The sequence below is a fragment of the Lontra canadensis genome, unplaced genomic scaffold (genome assembly GCF_010015895.1).
Source record: "Lontra canadensis isolate GAN:19392208 unplaced genomic scaffold, GSC_riverotter_1.0 scaffold718, whole genome shotgun sequence".
Lineage (NCBI taxonomy): Eukaryota > Metazoa > Chordata > Mammalia > Carnivora > Mustelidae > Lontra > Lontra canadensis.
The window spans coordinates 15244-33798 of NW_022631702.1; the positions used below are offsets into that span (position 1 = coordinate 15244).

The 18555-nt window shown below is 40.9% G+C and overlaps 3 protein-coding genes across 3 annotated transcripts; all 3 read right to left on the minus strand.

Moving 5' to 3' along the window:
* Positions 1-781: 781 nt before the first annotated feature.
* Positions 782-1210, minus strand: LOC116863223 (keratin-associated protein 2-3). Its single transcript, XM_032850714.1, has one exon. It carries the CDS (start codon positions 1208-1210, stop codon positions 821-823), a length of 390 nt encoding a protein of 129 aa, XP_032706605.1. The 3' UTR covers positions 782-820.
* Positions 1211-8110: 6900 nt separating this feature from the next.
* LOC116863222 (keratin-associated protein 2-3-like) lies at positions 8111-8512 on the minus strand. Its single transcript, XM_032850713.1, has one exon. It carries the CDS (start codon positions 8510-8512, stop codon positions 8111-8113), a length of 402 nt encoding a protein of 133 aa, XP_032706604.1.
* A 4637-nt stretch (positions 8513-13149) lies between these two features.
* LOC116863221 (keratin-associated protein 2-3-like) lies at positions 13150-13551 on the minus strand. The gene has a single exon (XM_032850712.1). The coding sequence runs from the start codon at positions 13549-13551 to the stop codon at positions 13150-13152; it is 402 nt and encodes a 133-aa protein (XP_032706603.1).
* Between the last annotated feature and the right edge of the window lie 5004 nt (positions 13552-18555).

Genomic DNA, 18555 nt, shown 5'->3' on the forward strand with positions numbered 1-18555 from the left:
TCTTTTTCCAAGGCTTTCAACAGGTCCTTAGAATTTATTGCATTAAGGGCATACTCCTTTGGTTAGTATTCAAAGCATACGCATTTTCCAAATCTATTTTCCATTATTCCTTTGGGCTCTCTGCTCATTCTACATATGTCCAGTGTTCCCAGCCAAACTATCCTCTGAATAATCCCTCTCTATATACATTTGTGCACACTGTTACCAGTGTTGAGAATGCCATCTGCCCTTAGATCTGCATGCCAAAATCTTAACCCATATACAATGCTAGTTCCCTTTTCAGTCCTTCTTGTTCTCCCCAATCAATAGTGATTTCTCTATTGACATCAAAGTGTGTTGTACTTTTTTTTCATTTTGTAATTTTTACTTGCATTATTATGACTTTCATTTCTCTCCCTAGAAGTTTTTTAAATAGGGACACATTTTTAACTCAAGTTTAATTGCTGTTGCATACCATCTAGCCTGTGATTTGCCAATGTTAGGCAATCAGTACATTTTTAATTTAAATTTAATAAAAATAATTAGAATGAATAAGTAAAACCAAATATGTATTTGCTAGGCCAAAGAAGAGAAGTTTATTAGAAAACAAGCATGCCACAAGACCCAAGATCTACAGTGGGAAGAAGGGAGTTGATACTGTTACAAAGACTTGAGAACAGTCCAAGTCTTAAGAGATGAGCCTGGATTTCCATTCATCCTCTGGTTGGCTTGGACTTTGATGGTTCAGGGCAGGAGTTTTGGTAGGTAGAGATGGGAGTATGGCTTTTTTTTTTTTTTTTCCAGAAGGTTGATTGCTTGTTCTAGATGGTCAGTACACTTCTCAGCAGCAGGGGGAGGTCCTACAGGTGGTGCGGCAGGGGGCAGGCTGGCAGCAGGGGGGGCGGCAGCAGGGCGCCTGCACAGAGATGGGCTGGCAGCAGGTGGAGGCCCAGCAGCAGGGGCGGCAGACCACGGCCGTGCAGGACGTGGGGCAGCAGCTGATGGGGCGGCAGCAGCCCTCCTGCAGGCCACAGGGGTCACAGCAGACGGGGCGGCGGCAGGGCTCACAGATGGGGCGCGTGCAGCGGCAGGTGCAGGTCACGGGGCGGCACACGGTGGTCTGGCAGGACACGGGGCGGCAGCAGCAGGGGTCGCGGCAGCAGCAGGGCTGGCAGCAACCTCCTCCACAGCCCGAGGAGGAGCAGGTGGAGCCACAGCAGGAGCCGGACATGGTGATGTCTGGGGTTGTTTAGGGTTGGACTGGTGAGAGGATTTGGGTGTTGTCAGGTATGAATGTCTCTGTCCTACTCTGGGCCCTTTATATACCCTGGCCAGCTGCTGATGACACACCCCCCCCTTTATCTTTTGGCCAATTAAGTAGAATTTTGTTTTGACTAATGATTGCATTGCTTGTGACATACTCACGATCTCATTAGAGAACTCTTGTTTTCCTAAATATGGATCTATTCATGCTGTTCATCATCAAAATCTAAACCCTCACAGTCATTTGGGATAATAACAGCTCTTCATGTTTATGTTGGGTAGGTAGCACCTGATGAATGTTGGGGAAAATGGTCCTAAAGGAACTGCAAATTGTAAAAGAAACATATAGGGGTCTCTAGATCAGTGACTGGATCCTGACTTGACCCCCAGGAGATGCCCTGAGAAACCTGCATGTGAGTCAAACAGGTATTGGACATGTCCTTGGGTCTGGACTCCTTGGAAGTTTATTGACATATTACTTGATACAATAGAATGCATATACCTTGAATAAGACCGCAGTTCAGATAGTTTGTATGGGAAAGATAAAAGGTTACTTTTGTAAGTCAGTTAAGTTATTGACATAAAATATCCATGGTTGCATTTCATTTTTTCCCCTTCTTTTCTCTAGGTCAAGTTTGAGCGACTGTGGTCCTTCTGGCCACAGAATGTTGATATTTATTTCTGAGACGTGACTTTTTTTTATATTTGCCTTTCTTATATCTATGATAGAGAATTGTGTAACAAGAATTTTTGTCTTAATATCCTTGACATAGGCACTGTATGACTAAGTGGTAAGATGGAGGTTTTCAATCAGCATTGCAGACATAGATAATACATTGATCAGAGGAGGCATGTAGGAGGCTGCACAGGTGTTCTGTGATGACACTGCTTCTTAGGAAGTGTTGTTAGAGGCCCTTGGGGAGTTACATGGGGGAAGAAGTCTCATTACTTTTTAGCTTTTCCCCTTTTATTATTCACCAGACAGGATTTTTGGTCACTTTAGGATCATTCCCATCATTCAAAAGAATGTGCCTCAAGCCCCAGGAGCTAAAGATCCCCCAGTGAAATTTTAAACATAATTCTAAAACTTTAGAAGGAATGTAAACTGACTGAACATATAGTCATAATTGGGGAAACATAAGAGGGATACATAAGAGGGATAAATGAAGTGTGGTCTCATCAATGAAGACCTTTGATTCTCTCACATTTCATGTTCTTTCTCTTGTCTATGGACACACTTGACTTTTTTCCAAAGCAGCAACCAGGGCCAAGATAAAAACTCATGTATTCTACTCTTTCTTGTTCTTTTTCTTTTTCCCAGCTTTATTGAGATATAAGTGACATATAACATTTTGTAAGCTTAAAGTGTACATTGGGGTGATTTCATGCGTGTATATATTGAAAAATGTTTACCATGATAAAATTAGTCAACACATCCTTCACTGTACCCTATATAATTATCATTTTGTTATTGATTTTGTTTTTGTTATTGTTTTTATGGTTTTTGTTGTTATTGTTTTTATGATGAAAAGATTAAAGCTTAACTCTCACAGCAACTTTCAAATCTACAACATAGTATTGTGGTTTTTTTTTTAATTAAATTTTATTTTTTCAGTGTTCCAAGATTCATTGTTTATGCACCACACCCAGTGCTCCATGTATGCAATACATGCTCTCCTTAATATCTACCATCAGGCTCACCTATACCCCAATCCCCCTTCTTTCCAAAATGCTCAGTTTGTTTCTCAGAGTCCACAGTCTCTTATGGTGCGTCTCCCGCTCCGATTTCTCCCAATTCATTTTTCCTTTCCTTCTCCTAATGTCCTCCATGTTAATTCTTATGCTCCACAAGTAGGTGAAACCATATGATAACTGACTTTCTCTGCTTAACTTATTTCACTCAACATAATCTCCTCCAGTCCCATCCATGTGGATACAAAAGTTGGGTATTCATCTTTTCTGATGGCTGCGTAATAGTCCATTGTATATATGGACCATATCTTCTTTATCCATTTTTCTGTTGAAGGGCATCTTGGCTCTTTCCACAGTTCAGTGATTATGGCCATTGCTGCTATGAACATTGGGGTACAATGTTCTTTTTACTATATCTGTATCTTTGGGGTAAATACCCAGTAGCACAATTGCAGGATCATAGGATAGCTCTATTTTTAATTTCTTAAGGAATCTTCACACTGTTTTCCAAAGTGTCTGCATTAACTTGCATTTACACCAACACTGTGAGAGGGTTCCCCTTTCTCTACATCCTCTCCAACACTTCTTGTTTCCTGTCCTGTTAATGTTGGCCGTTCTAACTGGTGTAAAGTGGTATCTCAATATGGGTTTGATTTGAATTTCCCTGATGGCTAATGATGATGAACATTTTTTCATGGGTCTGCTAGCCATTTGTATGTCTTCTTTGGAGAAGTGTCTGTTCATGTCTTCTGCCCATTTTTTGACATAATTATCTGTTTTTTGGATGTTGAGATTGAGGAGTTCTTTATAGATCTTGGATATCAGCCCTTTGTCTGTAGTGTCATTTGCGAATATCTTCTCCCATTCTGTGGATTGCCTCTTTGTTTTGTTGACTGTTTCCTTTGTTGTACAGAAATTTTTGATCTTGACGAACTCCCAAAAGTTCATTTTCGCTTTTGTTTCCTTTGTCTTTGGAGACGTGCCTTGAAAGAAGTTGCTGTGGCCGATGTGGAAGAAGTTACTGCCTGTGTTCTCCTCTAGGATTTGTTAACTGTGGTCACTGTGCTGTCCATTATATCCCTGGTGTTCATCTTGTAACTGAAAGTCTGTATCATTTGACCAAAATCTCCCATTTCTCCTACTCCTCACCCCCTGACAACCACCTTTTCTCTGTTCTCTGTTTCTATGAATTCGATGTTTTTGATTCCACATGTGAGATCATACATTATTTGCCTTTCTCTGACTTACTGCACTTAGCGTAGTGCCCTCGAAGTCCATCCATGTTGTTACAAACGGCAAGATTTCCTTCTTTTTTTATGGTTCAGTAATACTTCATTATGTATGTATAAAACACAGTTATTCATGGGGCGCCTGGGTGGCTCAGTGGGTTAAAACCTCTGCCTTCGGCTCAGGTCGTGATCCCAGGGTGCTGGGATCGAGCCCCGCGTTGGGCTCTCTGCTCAGCAGGGAGTCTGCTTTACTCTCTCTCTCTGCCTGCCTCTCTGCCTACTTGTGATCACTGTCTGTCAAATAAATAAAATCTTTTAAAAAAACAGTTATTCCAAGACTTGGAATATACACACACATGGCATATATGTATTACTCATATATATATGCCGTGTGTGTGTGTATACATATATCTCATTTTCTATATGCATTCATCTATCATTTGACATTTAGATTGCTTCAGTGCCTTGGCTCTTGTGAACAATGCTGTAATGAAATGGGAATACAGAACCTCTTTGAGGTCGTGATTTTGTCTCCTTCAGATATATACCCAGAAGTGGGATTGCCTAGGTCATATGTTAGTTCTGTTTTTAATTTTTTGAGGAGTCTCCATACCATTTTCCATAGTAGTTTTACCAGTCTGTATTCTCACCAACAATACACCAAGGAAGGTTCCTTTTTCTCCACATCCTCACTAGCATTTGTTAGATCTTGTTATACTAGTTGCTCTAACAGGTATGATGATATCTCATTGTGGTTTTGATTTGCATTTCCCTGATAATTACTGATGTTGGGCACCTTGTTGGCCTCTGTATGTCTTCTTTGGGAAAATATCTATTCAGGTCCTCTGTCCATTTTTCAATCAAATTGGTTTTTTTTGTTTGTTTATTTGTTTGTTTTGCTTTTTGTTTTAATTTGTTATTTGTAGTCCCGCTTACTGATTTTTTTGTTTTTGTTGCCTGTGCTTAGCTCTTTTCAATGCACATTGTCTCATCAGTTTTTCATATTGTTGGGGGTTTTCATGATCACATTTTATGTAAAGGGAGCCTTTCAAGGATACATAAAACCTTAAGTTAACAAGACTAATTTCTCTACTCTGAACACTTTTGATCCAAAATCATTCCAAAGAGATTTTTTTCTTTCTCCTTTGTAAAGATCTACAGAAAGTCCGTGAGTCTCTCAGAAAGCAGTTCTAGTGTTAGTCTAAGATCCTCATCCCCAGCCCATATTCAAGCTTCATGTGCAGGCAGAGAAAATATGGGTCCAATTTCAGAAATTTGTGCCACAGAACTCTGTGATTTGACATTGGTGGCAAGCCACAGAGCATTTTTTAATGCCGCCTATCCTAAAACTAGGTAACCTTCACTGAAAACTTGGCCACTTATTGGCTGCGTGTCCTTGGGCCATGAAGGTTAATGATAGGACACACAGGTTGTTGTGACAGTAAATAAGCTATTATTTGTCACTTGCTAAGAACAGTGCCTGGCACTTAGTAACTGTCTTGTGTTTATTGAGTGAATATATTTTTAAAAAGTCATTTTCTGTGGGTGCCTTTATAACCTTTAACTTTTGAATTTAGAATAAAGGTGAGCATATTTGCTATGGCAAATGACCTGCTCTTTCAGTTAACACTCTATTCAGGTGATGCCTGCACCACTCTATTCAGTTACCACTCTATTCTATACCACAGAATATACACTAAAAAAGATAATCTATTGGAGAGTCTCATTAATAATGAAGTAAACAAATGAAGTAATAATGAAGTAAAATAAAAATGCCTGGAAGGAAGATATAGAGCTCCGTGTTTTTAACCCAGTTTCTCAAAGGGGAGTTAGGTTATTGTTGTAAAACCTATAAGAAGAATATGTGTCAGAATTGTGGATAGTGGCCTGAACTGTACTGAGAACCCCATGCAACACAGAGTGAGCTCTTAGAAAAACTTCCATTAAAAAAAAGCCTTAAAGCTGATTTAGACAGATTCCTGGTGGTGAAGGGCAACATATTTTGTATTACTAATGCTGAGGACTTTATTTAACACTATCATTTAATGTAACAGTATGATCAAATTTTAACATGGAAAATATTGTCTTATGTTCTTAATTCTCAATTGTCTATTCAAATGGACAAAAATAATTATACCTCTAATTTAAAACTGCTAACAATTAAAACAAATTTTAATTGGGATATATCAAATTACACACCTTATTTAAGCAGTTGAGATGATCCCAAAGAGTTAAAATACAAATCAATGTTTAATAATTTGATCATTTTAAAGGTATCAGAAAGTCCATCATATATGCCATAGTGATATTCTCTTCTATATATAATAAAATACTTCTTCTGAGTACAAATAGCTGCTAATTATCTGCTTTACATCCATTTAGACTCTGATAGGTAGGTTTTTAAAAGCAGAGCATAATCATGAGAAAGGTTCAAATATTTTTCCCAAAATAGATACAGGTTTTAGACAGTACATTCCATTAAAAGGAAAATATATGTTCATTTTAAAATTATGTAATTAAAAATTATAAAGAAGAAACTGAGTATTATCCCCAGTTACTCTTAGATTTTGTTGCATCATGTTTTAGGTAATTTTTTAGGCATAAACATACATAAACATGCAGAGTACATTTTCCTTACAGAATAGTTGACTATGTTACACCTTGTTTATTTCTGACTTAAAAATGACAAGATAATTGCACATGTTTCCTAGTAAGTTTACAATCTTCAACTATTTTTAACTACTTGACATTTCTTCTATATTTATATTGCTTGCAGTATGTACTATTTGACTTTTTTTCTTATTTATACTTCATCTCCCTAAATACGTTGTAACTTCTTTGAAGCAAGAGCCCTCTTTATTCTTTCATATTCTCTCAGTGTGGTCAGCTCAGTGTCTTGTTCATAGTAGATATTTAACAATGTGTAGACTGACAGTGATTGATTAATTTTCTTGGAAAATGCCATTACTGCCCAGTTCCTGAGCATAAAGGTGAGCAGTCTTGAGAGCCGATGTTGATTCAGTACCCACAAGACTTGACACCCTGAATAACACTCAAAATGACTACCAGATCTGTAACACATAGAAAGGAATTATCCGAAACCACAGTTATTCTTGTCCATAAAAGACCAAAGAGTTCCTCTGGGCAGAAGAACATGTCTCCTACCATACTGAGAGGAAGTGTTTGACTTTTAAGGGCTTAATGTCAGGGGGCATATGGTCTCCTGGATCTTTAATGAACATCAGTGATTATATTAGTAAGAAACTTACTTTATCTTTCATTACTCATTGCTCTTCAGCTTCACAAATGTGTTTGACCAGATGTTGCCTGAGGTTCTTTCCACCTCTAACACACTGGGTTTTCTAAGCTTGCCAACAGGTATCAGATCAGTGACGGAACCCTCATCAGCCGAGATGCAGCCTCCTTACTGGGTATTGTTCAAGGACATTTCCCAGATGTTTGGCATGTCTGGATTGTGAGCACACCTGACTCTCTGTGTGTGATGAAGATTTAGTTGTGCCCACCTTTCTCACTTGGTTACTGTGCCTTATAAATTCCACTTACAAGGATAATAAGGAAACGACCCAGACTTGGGTTATTTTAGAGAACAAGTTGAGAGGATTATTGTGCATCTTGCTTTGAATGTCTGTGGACAAAACAGACAGAACCTACTAAAAGAAAGTATCACAAAGACCATGATTTCTATGCTGGAAATACTAAGTTTATTAGGAAACAGATGACATGATTGAGGAGTTAGACAGGGTTCCTGGGAGGACAGGGTACTCTTCATGAGTAGTCAGACTGAAAAGGGGGTTCCAGTGCTTACTCCAAGCTAGGGTGAAGAGATACAAAACGGACTTCTCAGAAAAGGTGTGCTGTTCTGTCATGAAGAGCAGGATGGATGGACCCCATCTTCTACTGGGGACCATCAGTAATTGATGCACTGCTCAGCAGCAAGGGGAGGTCCTGCAGGTGGTACGGCAGGGGGCAGGCTGGCAGCAGGGGGGGCGGCAGCAGGGTGCCTGCACAGAGATGGGCTGGCAGCAGGTGGAGGCCCAGCAGCAGGGGCGGCAGACCACGGCCGTGCAGGACGTGGGGCAGCAGCTGATGGGGCGGCAGCAGCCCTCCTGCAGGCCACAGGGGTCACAGCAGACGGGGCGGTGGCAGGGCTCACAGATGGGGCGCGTGCAGCGGCAGGTGCAGGTCACGGGGCGGCACACGGTGGTCTGGCAGGACACGGGGCGGCAGCAGCAGGGGTCGCGGCAGCAGCAGGGCTGGCAGCAGGGCTGGCAGCAACCTCCTCCACAGCCCGAGGAGGAGCAGGTGGAGCCGCAGCAGGAGCCGGACATGGTGATGTCTGGGGTTGGTTAGGGTTGGACTGGTGAGAGGATTTGGGTGTTGTCAGATGTGAATATCTTTGTCCTACTCTGGGCCCTTTATATACCCTGGCCAGCTGCTGATGACCCCCAGGACACATGATCATTTCCTTGTTTGTGTTTAATTTTTCTGAAATGACACTGAAAGTTTAGCAAGATCCCTAGACACTTTTTTTTTTAAGTGCTCAGGTACTCGTGAAAGACCATTTGCTTTCCTTATTTAATGAAGACCCATTATATTTTGCTATTTATGGTTCGAATATGAACTTAATGACCCTAACTTCAAAGTTTCCAATTATCTTCATAATTCAGTGATGTTTTACCAATTGATGTTTTGATGACACAGAGTAGCTGTCATGCTCTTACTAATAGTGGAAGTGAATTCCCCAAGTTGTGAGTGTCTGTTTCCGCTGCTAAGCTTCCTGGACAAAACAAGTTCAGGAAAATAATAAAGGACTATTTTAAAAGTCATGGTATCTCAGTAAAAGAAGTTTTACTGTGTACTTCTGGGAGCTACAGGAATCCATCTTATCATCTTGTCATCAGTGTGGTTTTTTCCCCCCAATTTTTAAATTTTGGTAAAATACATATATAACTTATGACATATTTTTTAAGTGTACAGTTTAGTGATATGGTATATATTTATACTGCTATGAACCATTAGCACATCCATCTCTAGAGCTCTTAAAAAAGATGTAATTAAATAATTAGTTAAAAATTAATTAATGAGAGGGTGGTGGGTGGGCAGGCAGAGGGAGAGAATCCCAAGCAGACTTCACACTGAGTGCAGAGGCTGAGGTGGGGCCTGATCTCACGAGCCTGAGATCATGACCGAGCTGAAATCAAGAGTTAGATGCTCAACTGACTGAGCCATCCAGGTGCCCCTGGAACTCTTTTCATCTTGCAGAACTAGAATTTTGTACCCATTAAACACTAACTCCCCACTGGGACATCTGGGTGGCTCAATTAGTTAAGTAGCTACCTTCAGCTCAGGTCATGATCCCAGGGTCCTGGGATCAAGTCCCATATTATGCTCCTTGCTTGGCGGGGAGCCTGCTTTTCCCTCTGCTGCTCCCCGTGCATGCTCTCTCTCTCTTTCTCTCTGACAAATAAATAAATAAAATCTTTTAAAAAACCAAACCAAAACAAAAAACCCCACTAACTACCCATTGAACCCCTCTCTCCAGCCCCTGGCAACCACCACTGTACCATTTCTTTTTCTTAATTATTTCTTTCACCCCCGACATCCCACAGTATTGGCTCCAACACTAGGGTGTCATGAGTGTATGACTTTAGGCAAGTCACTTATCTGGTTCCTTATGTACAGAATGTACAATATAAACTCAGCCTCTGGTAATCCCTGTTCTATTCTCTGTTACTGTGACTTTGGCTTTTTTTTAAAAAAAAATTGTCTTAGATATGTGCTCATTATTTTCCATAGTTGTAGCTTTCCAAACCATGGAAAATTGCATTTTTTAAATCTTCACAATAATGTATCATTGAATTCTAACAACTATATTCTAAGTATTGTGCTAAAACAAATACATGTATTAATTCTCACAATAATCCTATGAGATAGGTATTGTATTCCTCATTTTACACATAAGAAAGTAGAGAAGTGACTTGCCTAAGATCATACACCTACTAGGTTGGAGCCAGAGCTTACTGCAAAAACATCTGTGGGAAAATTATTTGTAAGCTGAAGAATGGAATATGGTTATCATATTCCCCTGCCATTAAGGAACATCTGTTCTATGTATGAATTTTAACAGTGAATTTATCTTTAAAATAGTTGGTATTTATGAAATGGCTAATTTTTAGAGTTATCTGAAAGGATTCTTATGTATTTCCCATATCCTCAGGAATTCAAAGAATTATCTCCCACATAGCTTTCTAAAAATCCCAAAACAGGGGCACCTAGGTGGCCCAGTGGGTTAAACCTCTGCCTTCAGCTCAAGTCATAATCTCAGGGTCCTGGGATGGAGCCCTGCATCGAGCTCTCTGCTTAGCGGGGAGTCTGCTTCCCCCCTTTCTCTGCCTGCCTCTCTGCTTACTTGTGATCTCTCTTTCTCTGTCAAGTAAATAAATAAAATCTTTTAAAAAATTCCAAAACATACCCTAAGGAGATAGCATCAAAGTTGGACCTAACGAAGTGGTTATGGGGCACTATGAACAAAGCCACTGTTGAGAAGGTATAATTTACTCTACCCTTTAAAGTTCTTCTAGCTGGACTAAGAACCAGATTGACATGTGACAGATTAAGAGGAGAAAATAAAATTTAATGGCATACTTATGGGGAATCCACACAGCCATGGAAATTCCAAAGACAATGAGGCAACATGATACTTACATGAGCTAAGGAGAGAGGTGGGGGTCTGAGGATACAAAGGGGAGAAAGACCATGAGCCAGAAGGTGAGAGGAGATGTTTGGAAAACAAATTTTGCCCTATTAGCAGATAAGTGTCTTATATAAAGAGAAATCTTGTTAATAGATTTCTTCCTGGTAGAGGCAGGTAGTTGCAGAGGAGGTAAAGAACATTTCCTGAATCTGCTGGGTTTTGATTGCTTTTAACTCAGGAAAATGTTTATGCCGAAGTGGCCCATTTTGGGGCAGCCTGCCCTTGGCCCCTACACCACCATCTAGACGAAGGTTGCAGTCTGCCATCATAATAGAGCACTCAGGTAGTGATCCTGCCAAAAGTGGTCTCCAGGCCTGCTTTGTCATACCCTGTATCTTGTTCCCTTGTCTCTCCATGCACTGTGCTTGAGCATACTCCTGCTCCCAGAGCCAGCTGTGATTCTCAGTTGTTTGGGACTGAGGAAAATCACTTCCCTCAGCCACTTTGTAGACTCTGCCTTTGGATTTGCTTGGTTCTGATCTTTTGCTTTACACCTGATCCTGTTCTAGATCCGTGGTTGAAGGCTGTGGTGCAAGCCTCCTTTCTGATCATTCTGCTTGCATAGTCTCTTGCAGTCTTACCCAGATCCACACCAACCACTGTGGTTGACCATGGCATGGAGTTACTCTGAAAACAAGCACAGTTCAATAATGATGATAAGCTTGGGAGTACACAAAGAATTCTACATCTGAGAAAATAATGTAAGACAAGGAATTCTGTAGGAAGCCAACAAAGAAAATTCTGAGAGGGGAAAATTGTGTAGTTAGAGAATTTTTAAAATGGTGTCCAAGAATATGTAGAAAGGCTCACAAGTCCATTTTCTATATACCAGTAGATAGACCCTTACTAAAGAGAAGACTCTGTTGTGCATGTAAATGTTTTGACTGCAATGGACTTCTTGTTGAGAAGTTGTTTTTTTTTTTTTTTACCATATTTCAAGAAAAATAATTCCTTCATAAGGTGGCTTATTTATTGTATTAGAAGAATGTACATGTCCATCATGAGGAGAGAATCAGTGAGGGATAGAGATGTTTTTCTCTCTTGCAACCCTGTAGAACTTATTCATTCCCTCCTTCAACAAATTCTGATTTTATCCTATGTGCCAAGTATGGCACATATCAGTGGGAATCCAGTAATGAAGAAAGTCATTTAAGTTCCAGACCTTCATAAAGCTTTCCTGGCCTGCCTCATCTCTCTGGACAGGTAGATATGCCCAGTGTGGATTAATGTTTTACCACTTCAACTACTTGGGGATTGTTTTAATGGTAAAGTCATTTGGAGTTCTAAATGAATGATTCCAGCTGCATATCTCATTTTTCTAGCAGCAATGACTCCATTAGAATCAGAATTGGCCATAGTAGTGCCGGAGGGGAGCCGTAGGAAAGATGGGATAGTGATTCTTCTAGCCTAGGCCTTCAGTGGTTCAGGATTCCCAGGTACCACTTATATTAATCACTGCACAGTTTTCTAAATCAGGCTATAAATGCAGCTCTAAATTAGTCTTCCTCCCACTTATCACATGTGTGGGGATGACTCATGGGTCAAGTTCATGATCAGAGAAACATGTAGTCTCTCCATTTCCTCAGCATCACTACAAAACCTGTGGCTTGAGCTATAAAAGTACCTCACACAAGAGGTTCTACATTATTTGAACTGCTATTAAAATTACAGATCTTCTACCTGAATTGTTTCTAAGCTAAAAAAAAAAAAAGTTCCCTGCAAAACCCTTCTTTCTTTGTTTTTTTTTTTTCTGATTATGTATACCATACCATAACCAAAAAATAAGCTTTTGAAAATTAATAAACAATAAAGAGAAACCCATTTGCTTCCCAGAGATAAAATTTTTATTATTTTACCATGCAAAACCCCATCATAAATATAATGATATCCTGGAAAAGTATCCCATCTTATAATAGTAGAGATGTGATGATGAGTCAGTGGGATAGAGCTCCATTCAAGAGGAACTTTGATCTTTGTTCACTAATTTTTTCAAGCCAGGAATTCAAATGATGAAAGTTGGGATGTTTCTAAAGATTGTAGAAGAGGGGCGGGATTAACTGGGTAATTATGTGGGAAAACGGATAGACAGCTACTGTTGAGTTAGTTGTTGAAGAGCATGTAGGTTGCAAAGGAATCTCTCATTTGATCCCTTGGGTTGGGAAGAGTTTTTACATGTTTCTGAACACCTGGGAATGTTTCTCAGTGGGCTATTCAGCAGCAGGGGGAGGTCCTACAGGTGGTGCGGCAGGGGGCAGGCTGGCAGCAGGGGGGGCGGCAGCAGGGCGCCTGCACAGAGATGGGCTGGCAGCAGGTGGAGGCCCAGCAGCAGGGGCGGCAGACCACGGCCGTGCAGGACGTGGGGCAGCAGCTGATGGGACGGCAGCAGCCCTCCTGCAGGCCACAGGGGTCACAGCAGACGGGGCGGCGGCAGGGCTCACAGATGGGGCGCGTGCAGCGGCAGGTGCAGGTCACGGGGCGGCACACGGTGGTCTGGCAGGACACGGGGCGGCAGCAGCAGGGGTCGCGGCAGCAGCAGGGCTGGCAGCAGGGCTGGCAGCAGCCTCCCCCACAGCCTGAGGAGGAGCAGGTGGAGCCGCAGCAGGAGCCGGACATGGTGATATCTGGGGTTGTTTAGGGTTGGACTGGTGAGAGGATTTGGATATTGTCAGGTGTGAATGTCTGTGTCCTGCTCTGGGCCCTTTATATACCCTGGCCTGCTGCTGATGACCCCCAGGACACAGGTCATTTCCTGGAGTTGTGGTTACCCGTTGACCTCTAGATTGGTGGATTCAATTGCTGAGGCAGCAATTCCAACATCATGGAAGGATGCTTTCCTTTCTGCCTGTCTGCTTTCTTCCTCATTGAAATGAATACTTGGTAATTTATATCATCCAAAAAATTGCTCATGGAATAACCAATCCTTCCATACCATGTCACTTGACCAGTTGACATGTCTTATGACAAGTTGACATGTCACATGACAAGATGAAAGTTTGTAGAACCCAGTGTTGCCACCATCCTACTTTCTTCTTGTTTGTCTTATTCACCACCCATGACTAAGTATGAGACTATAGGGTTCACGAGGTCACAGACCTGGTTTCTAATTGATAATGAGATGAAGTAAGAATTTCTGAAAAACCAGGATGACTCATGGAAGGAGACATGTACTGATTCTGCTATGGAAAGAATGGTCCAGTGCTTCTGGAAAATAGAATAGTGCTTCACCTTTTTTTAAGGAAATAGTCACCAGAGCTACTGGAACGACTCTAGTTTGCCTATAAATCTGAGTCACTACTGAGACTCTTTCTGTGTAAACAGCACTATGCTATTTGGGAGTGGAGAGGGAAAGGAATAAAAGGAAATTCTAAGTGGTTTCTCATCACACAGTGATTACAAATCTTAGGATGGCAAGACAAAGGCACATAAAGCAATGAAAGAAGACTTTTCATGGGGCAACAAGGTCAAACTAAGTGAGGACTTTATTTGTATTGTGCATTTTGAATGCCCCTCCCTGAGTATGGTCTTAGAGTTAAAATTGGGATTACTCTTTCTTTCTAGGTGTGACCATAAGAGCACTTGTATTGAGTTCTTCAAAACATATTGGAGATATTTGTAAAGGAGCCAATTATCTTTCTGTGGTAGATACATTGGTCTCTTGGCTGAGGGTTTGATTGCTTCTGAAGTGTGAAATTGGCTTCAGGAAAAACAAAGGGAGACACATGTACTGATGACTGATAAAATAGCTTTGTCTTTTCAAACCATAAGAGACTCTTAATCTCACAAAACAAACTGAAGGCTGCTGGGGGTTTGGGGGAGAGGGATAGGGTGGCTGGGCATTGGGGAGGGTATGTGAAATGGTGAGTGTTGTGAAATGTGTAAGCCTGATGATTCACAGACCTGTACCCCTGGGGCAAATAATACATTATAGGTTAATAAAATATAAATTAAAAAAAGCTTTGTCTTTTTTAACCATAGTTAAGTAAAGTGAAAATGTAGAAAATAAATTTATAGTTGAAAGGGAGGTTAAGGATGATATCCTCGAAGGCTTGCTGATGACTCTCAGACCAAATTTGTCTCCACAAAGTGTTTCCTTTGCTAGATCATGTTTTATACATTCATTGGCCTGCCATAGTCCTGGTTGTTGAAGGCCTTTGAGTTTGTGACCGATCATAGTCCTTCACAGTTCTTGAGGGGCCCGATATGTGAAATGATTTCTCTAAAGTCATGCAGATAAAAGAATGGCAAAGTGTTGACAACACTGTGATCTTCTCATGACTGTAAACAGTGATGAATGCCCCTAGGTTTTTTCCAGCTGAGTTATTTCAGACTAGTGAACAGGTAGTCATAGTTACCAAAACTTCTGTCTACTAAACTTCTACTTTAGTGAAGTAAAGTGGGAACTTGTTGATTTATGATTTAGAGTATTGTTATTTTGGCCTAGAATATATACAGCAATTCAAATAGTAGGAATAAGAAGATGTCTGTAAACTCACTGCATTTGTTAATTAACAGAAAGGACAGAACACTAAGAAATTCTGTGTCCTGAAATCATAGACTGTCAGAAACTTGGCAGTTTTAAGCCACATCATTAAGAATGGAAGGTTTCACTATTTCTGGGACAGGATCTTAGTCACCTTAACACAGAGAAGCAGCCTCAATATCCAACTCAAAGGCAGAGTTTCAGATAAGAGGTTTTCAGGTACAATATTCCTCATTTATCTTAACTATGTAGTTTTCAGCGAAAGAGGACCTAAGTCCTGTCACAACCCAGTCCTGATGTTAATACTTTTGCTCAAACCTCTGTTTTGCTTTGAGCCCATTAAAATACCATTTCATATAATTTTATGTAAACTCTACTGTTCTTCAAAAATCCTATTTAAAAAAAAAGCTTTTCCTTTGTTGGGTGGGATGCTCCTGGTCCCCTGTGTTGCGTAGTTTCTTTTGCTGTAGCACATAAATAAGCCTAAGCTTGTTGGACAAGAGATTGTCCCTAATCTTTACCATGTGAGCTTTTTTAGTCCTATTATTTGAACTCCAGATGTTCTGCAAGAGCATAATCACCAGAGTGGGAACAAGTAAATGTTAACTATGGTGGTGATAAATTGTGAGATTTTGTGGTTGGATTGAAAAAGTATGCAGTGTTGGTGACTTTTTCTGATGGTGAACCATGCCTCCTCTTCCATAGTTTCATGAGTTGTGATTTGTTAGGAACTGGCCACTGGATGTTAGGAAGGTTTTTAAATTCTGAAAACAGAATATGCATTCCCTGTTCTCCAAAATGATCTTTGAAATACCATCCAATCATAAGAGTCAGAGATGGAGATGGGAAAGAGTGAGGGAGAAAGGGCAGGAGGAGGATAGGGAAGACAAAGGGGATTCAGATGCTTCCTCCCTCACCTAGCAGTTGTGTGGCTTAGAGTTGATACCTATCTCTCCGCCAGCACATTTCCTCAGTCGTAGAAGGGGAAAGGTCATCTGTCCCTAATGTTCTTCATAGGCCAGGTTTATCATGAAATCTGTACAACATGGAAGACAAAAGAAATGGATATCATTCATTGAAAAGAAAATGTTTTAGATGGAAAAATTCTAGATGATCAGGGGGTGGGTGGGATTTTTTTTCTGGAATTTAACAAATAAATATCTTTCCTGCCTAGGGGCACCTGGGTGGGTCAGTCAAGTGTCTGAGTCTTGATCTCAAGATCGTGAGTTCAAGCCCTGTGTTGGACTCCATGCTGGGTATGGAGCGTACTTTAAAAAAAAAAATGTTTTCTGCCTAATAAATACCATTTGCCCAAAGCCAGGGAAGACTAACCCAAGTAATCTTTTAGAGTTTCTTACAGTCTGAGTTGTTTAATTCCTTTGGGCACTTCAGGGTGAAAGGAAAATTCCATCAGATGCATGTATTCTCCCCAGCTCTCCTTGCTTCTCATGCTAAACACTTATTCATAAAGCTTGTAATCTAGGGGCTTTTTCCTGTGGATTAGCCAATCCACTTTTATAGAGCATTTTCATTCTGAGATGATGAGTTTCTGATGATAAGTTGTTTTTTTTTTTTTTTTTTTACCCTCTTTTCTTATACTTAGGAAATCTTAGGAATATGTTTTGTTGTATTTGGAAATCCGTTTCTGCCAGTGGATGTGGACTGTCTTGAAAAAACAAAAGGCTTCCCCTCAATCTTCTCCCACTCTCAGTGACATAATATGTAATAAATAGCACATCTTTTGAGCCCATTTGATACAGTGATATTCAGATGTGCAACAAGGAATATCAGTGGATGGTACTGGGTGAATACTGTGTGCCAAGCACTTTACATGCATAAGGTCATTTAACTTTCCCAGCAACTTACAATGGTAAGGATTAACCTTACCATTTGGCAGAAGAGGAAACCTGAGGGTCAGAGAAGTTAAGTTATACTGATGCTGAAGATTCTGTTTTAAGTAGAATATCTGCCTTTTAGAATTCTTGTCATGAAGACAATTACCTTCTCATTTTGTTTGATTCAACAAATAGAAATCAAGTACCAACCATATTCTAAACATTGAGCTCCAAACTGAAAACAAGAATAAATAAATTGTGGCCCCTTCTTTGGAGACAGAGAAATGGATGATCTCAATATGATGCTATATGGGGAGGGAAGTAAGCATAGGATGCTATTGGCACGTTAGGGGCACCTAACCCAACCTCTCTCTGTGTGTATGCACGTGTGTGTGGGTGTGTTTCTGTGATGGAGGGGTTAGGGCAGGGCTGTTACAAAAGGCTGAGCTGAATCTTTGAAATGGCTCAGTGTTAGGTAGGTGAAGAAAGTGGAGGGCTGGGGTAGGTGGAAACAAAATATTCCAGATAAATGAAAGAATGACAAAAGCAAAGACCTACGGAACTACATGGTATGTGCCACTTACTGTGAGTTTAATGTTACTTGCAGTGAAACTTGGTGGGGGGTGTTGAGACATGAACCTGGATATGTGGGCAGTGGACAGACCCTGGAGGACCCTGTGTGCACAGATTTCCTATCCACGTAAGCAGTCTGAGGACTAGCCCAGCCATCCTGTACCACCTTCCGAGATTCATACCAGGATTCCTAGCACCTTTCCCTTTCCTCTCCTGTCTTCCTCACCTTCTCTGTCTTGTCTTCCTTCTTCCTATTCCTTGTCTGATCATCTACATACACTAATAAACACTGGACTACTGAATGAATCAGAGAGCAGGGAGGTTTACAAGAAAACTTAGTTTATTGAAAACAAGCAAGCAGCACCTTACAAAAGATGGCAGGGAGGGTTTGAGCAGTCCTCAGAGTTCAGGATGGGTTTGCAAAGTCTACTCTGAGGGGTTTTGAAGAGAGATTTACCACCCGTAGTGTCTTCTGCTGTTGTGGACATCTGCTTGTATATCCAAATGGTAGGATGTAAAAATGACTATTGTCACCTTATGAAAAATACCTATTTTTCTTTCTACTTTCTTAAAATGCAGAATAGGTGCTTAGGCTCCAGTGTGTTGCTCTATGGGGATAGTGGGAATCTCAGCAGCAGGGGGAGGTCCTGCAGGTGGTGCGGCAGGGGGCAGGCTGGCAGCAGGGGGGGCGGCAGCAGGGTGCCTGCACAGAGATGGGCTGGCAGCAGG

Coding starts and splice junctions, on each gene's coding strand:
- LOC116863223 (XM_032850714.1), bottom strand. CDS start 1,210: ATGTCCGGCTCCTGCTGTGGCTCCACCTGCTCCTCCTCGGGCTGTGGA.
- LOC116863222 (XM_032850713.1), bottom strand. CDS start 8,512: ATGTCCGGCTCCTGCTGCGGCTCCACCTGCTCCTCCTCGGGCTGTGGA.
- LOC116863221 (XM_032850712.1), bottom strand. CDS start 13,551: ATGTCCGGCTCCTGCTGCGGCTCCACCTGCTCCTCCTCAGGCTGTGGG.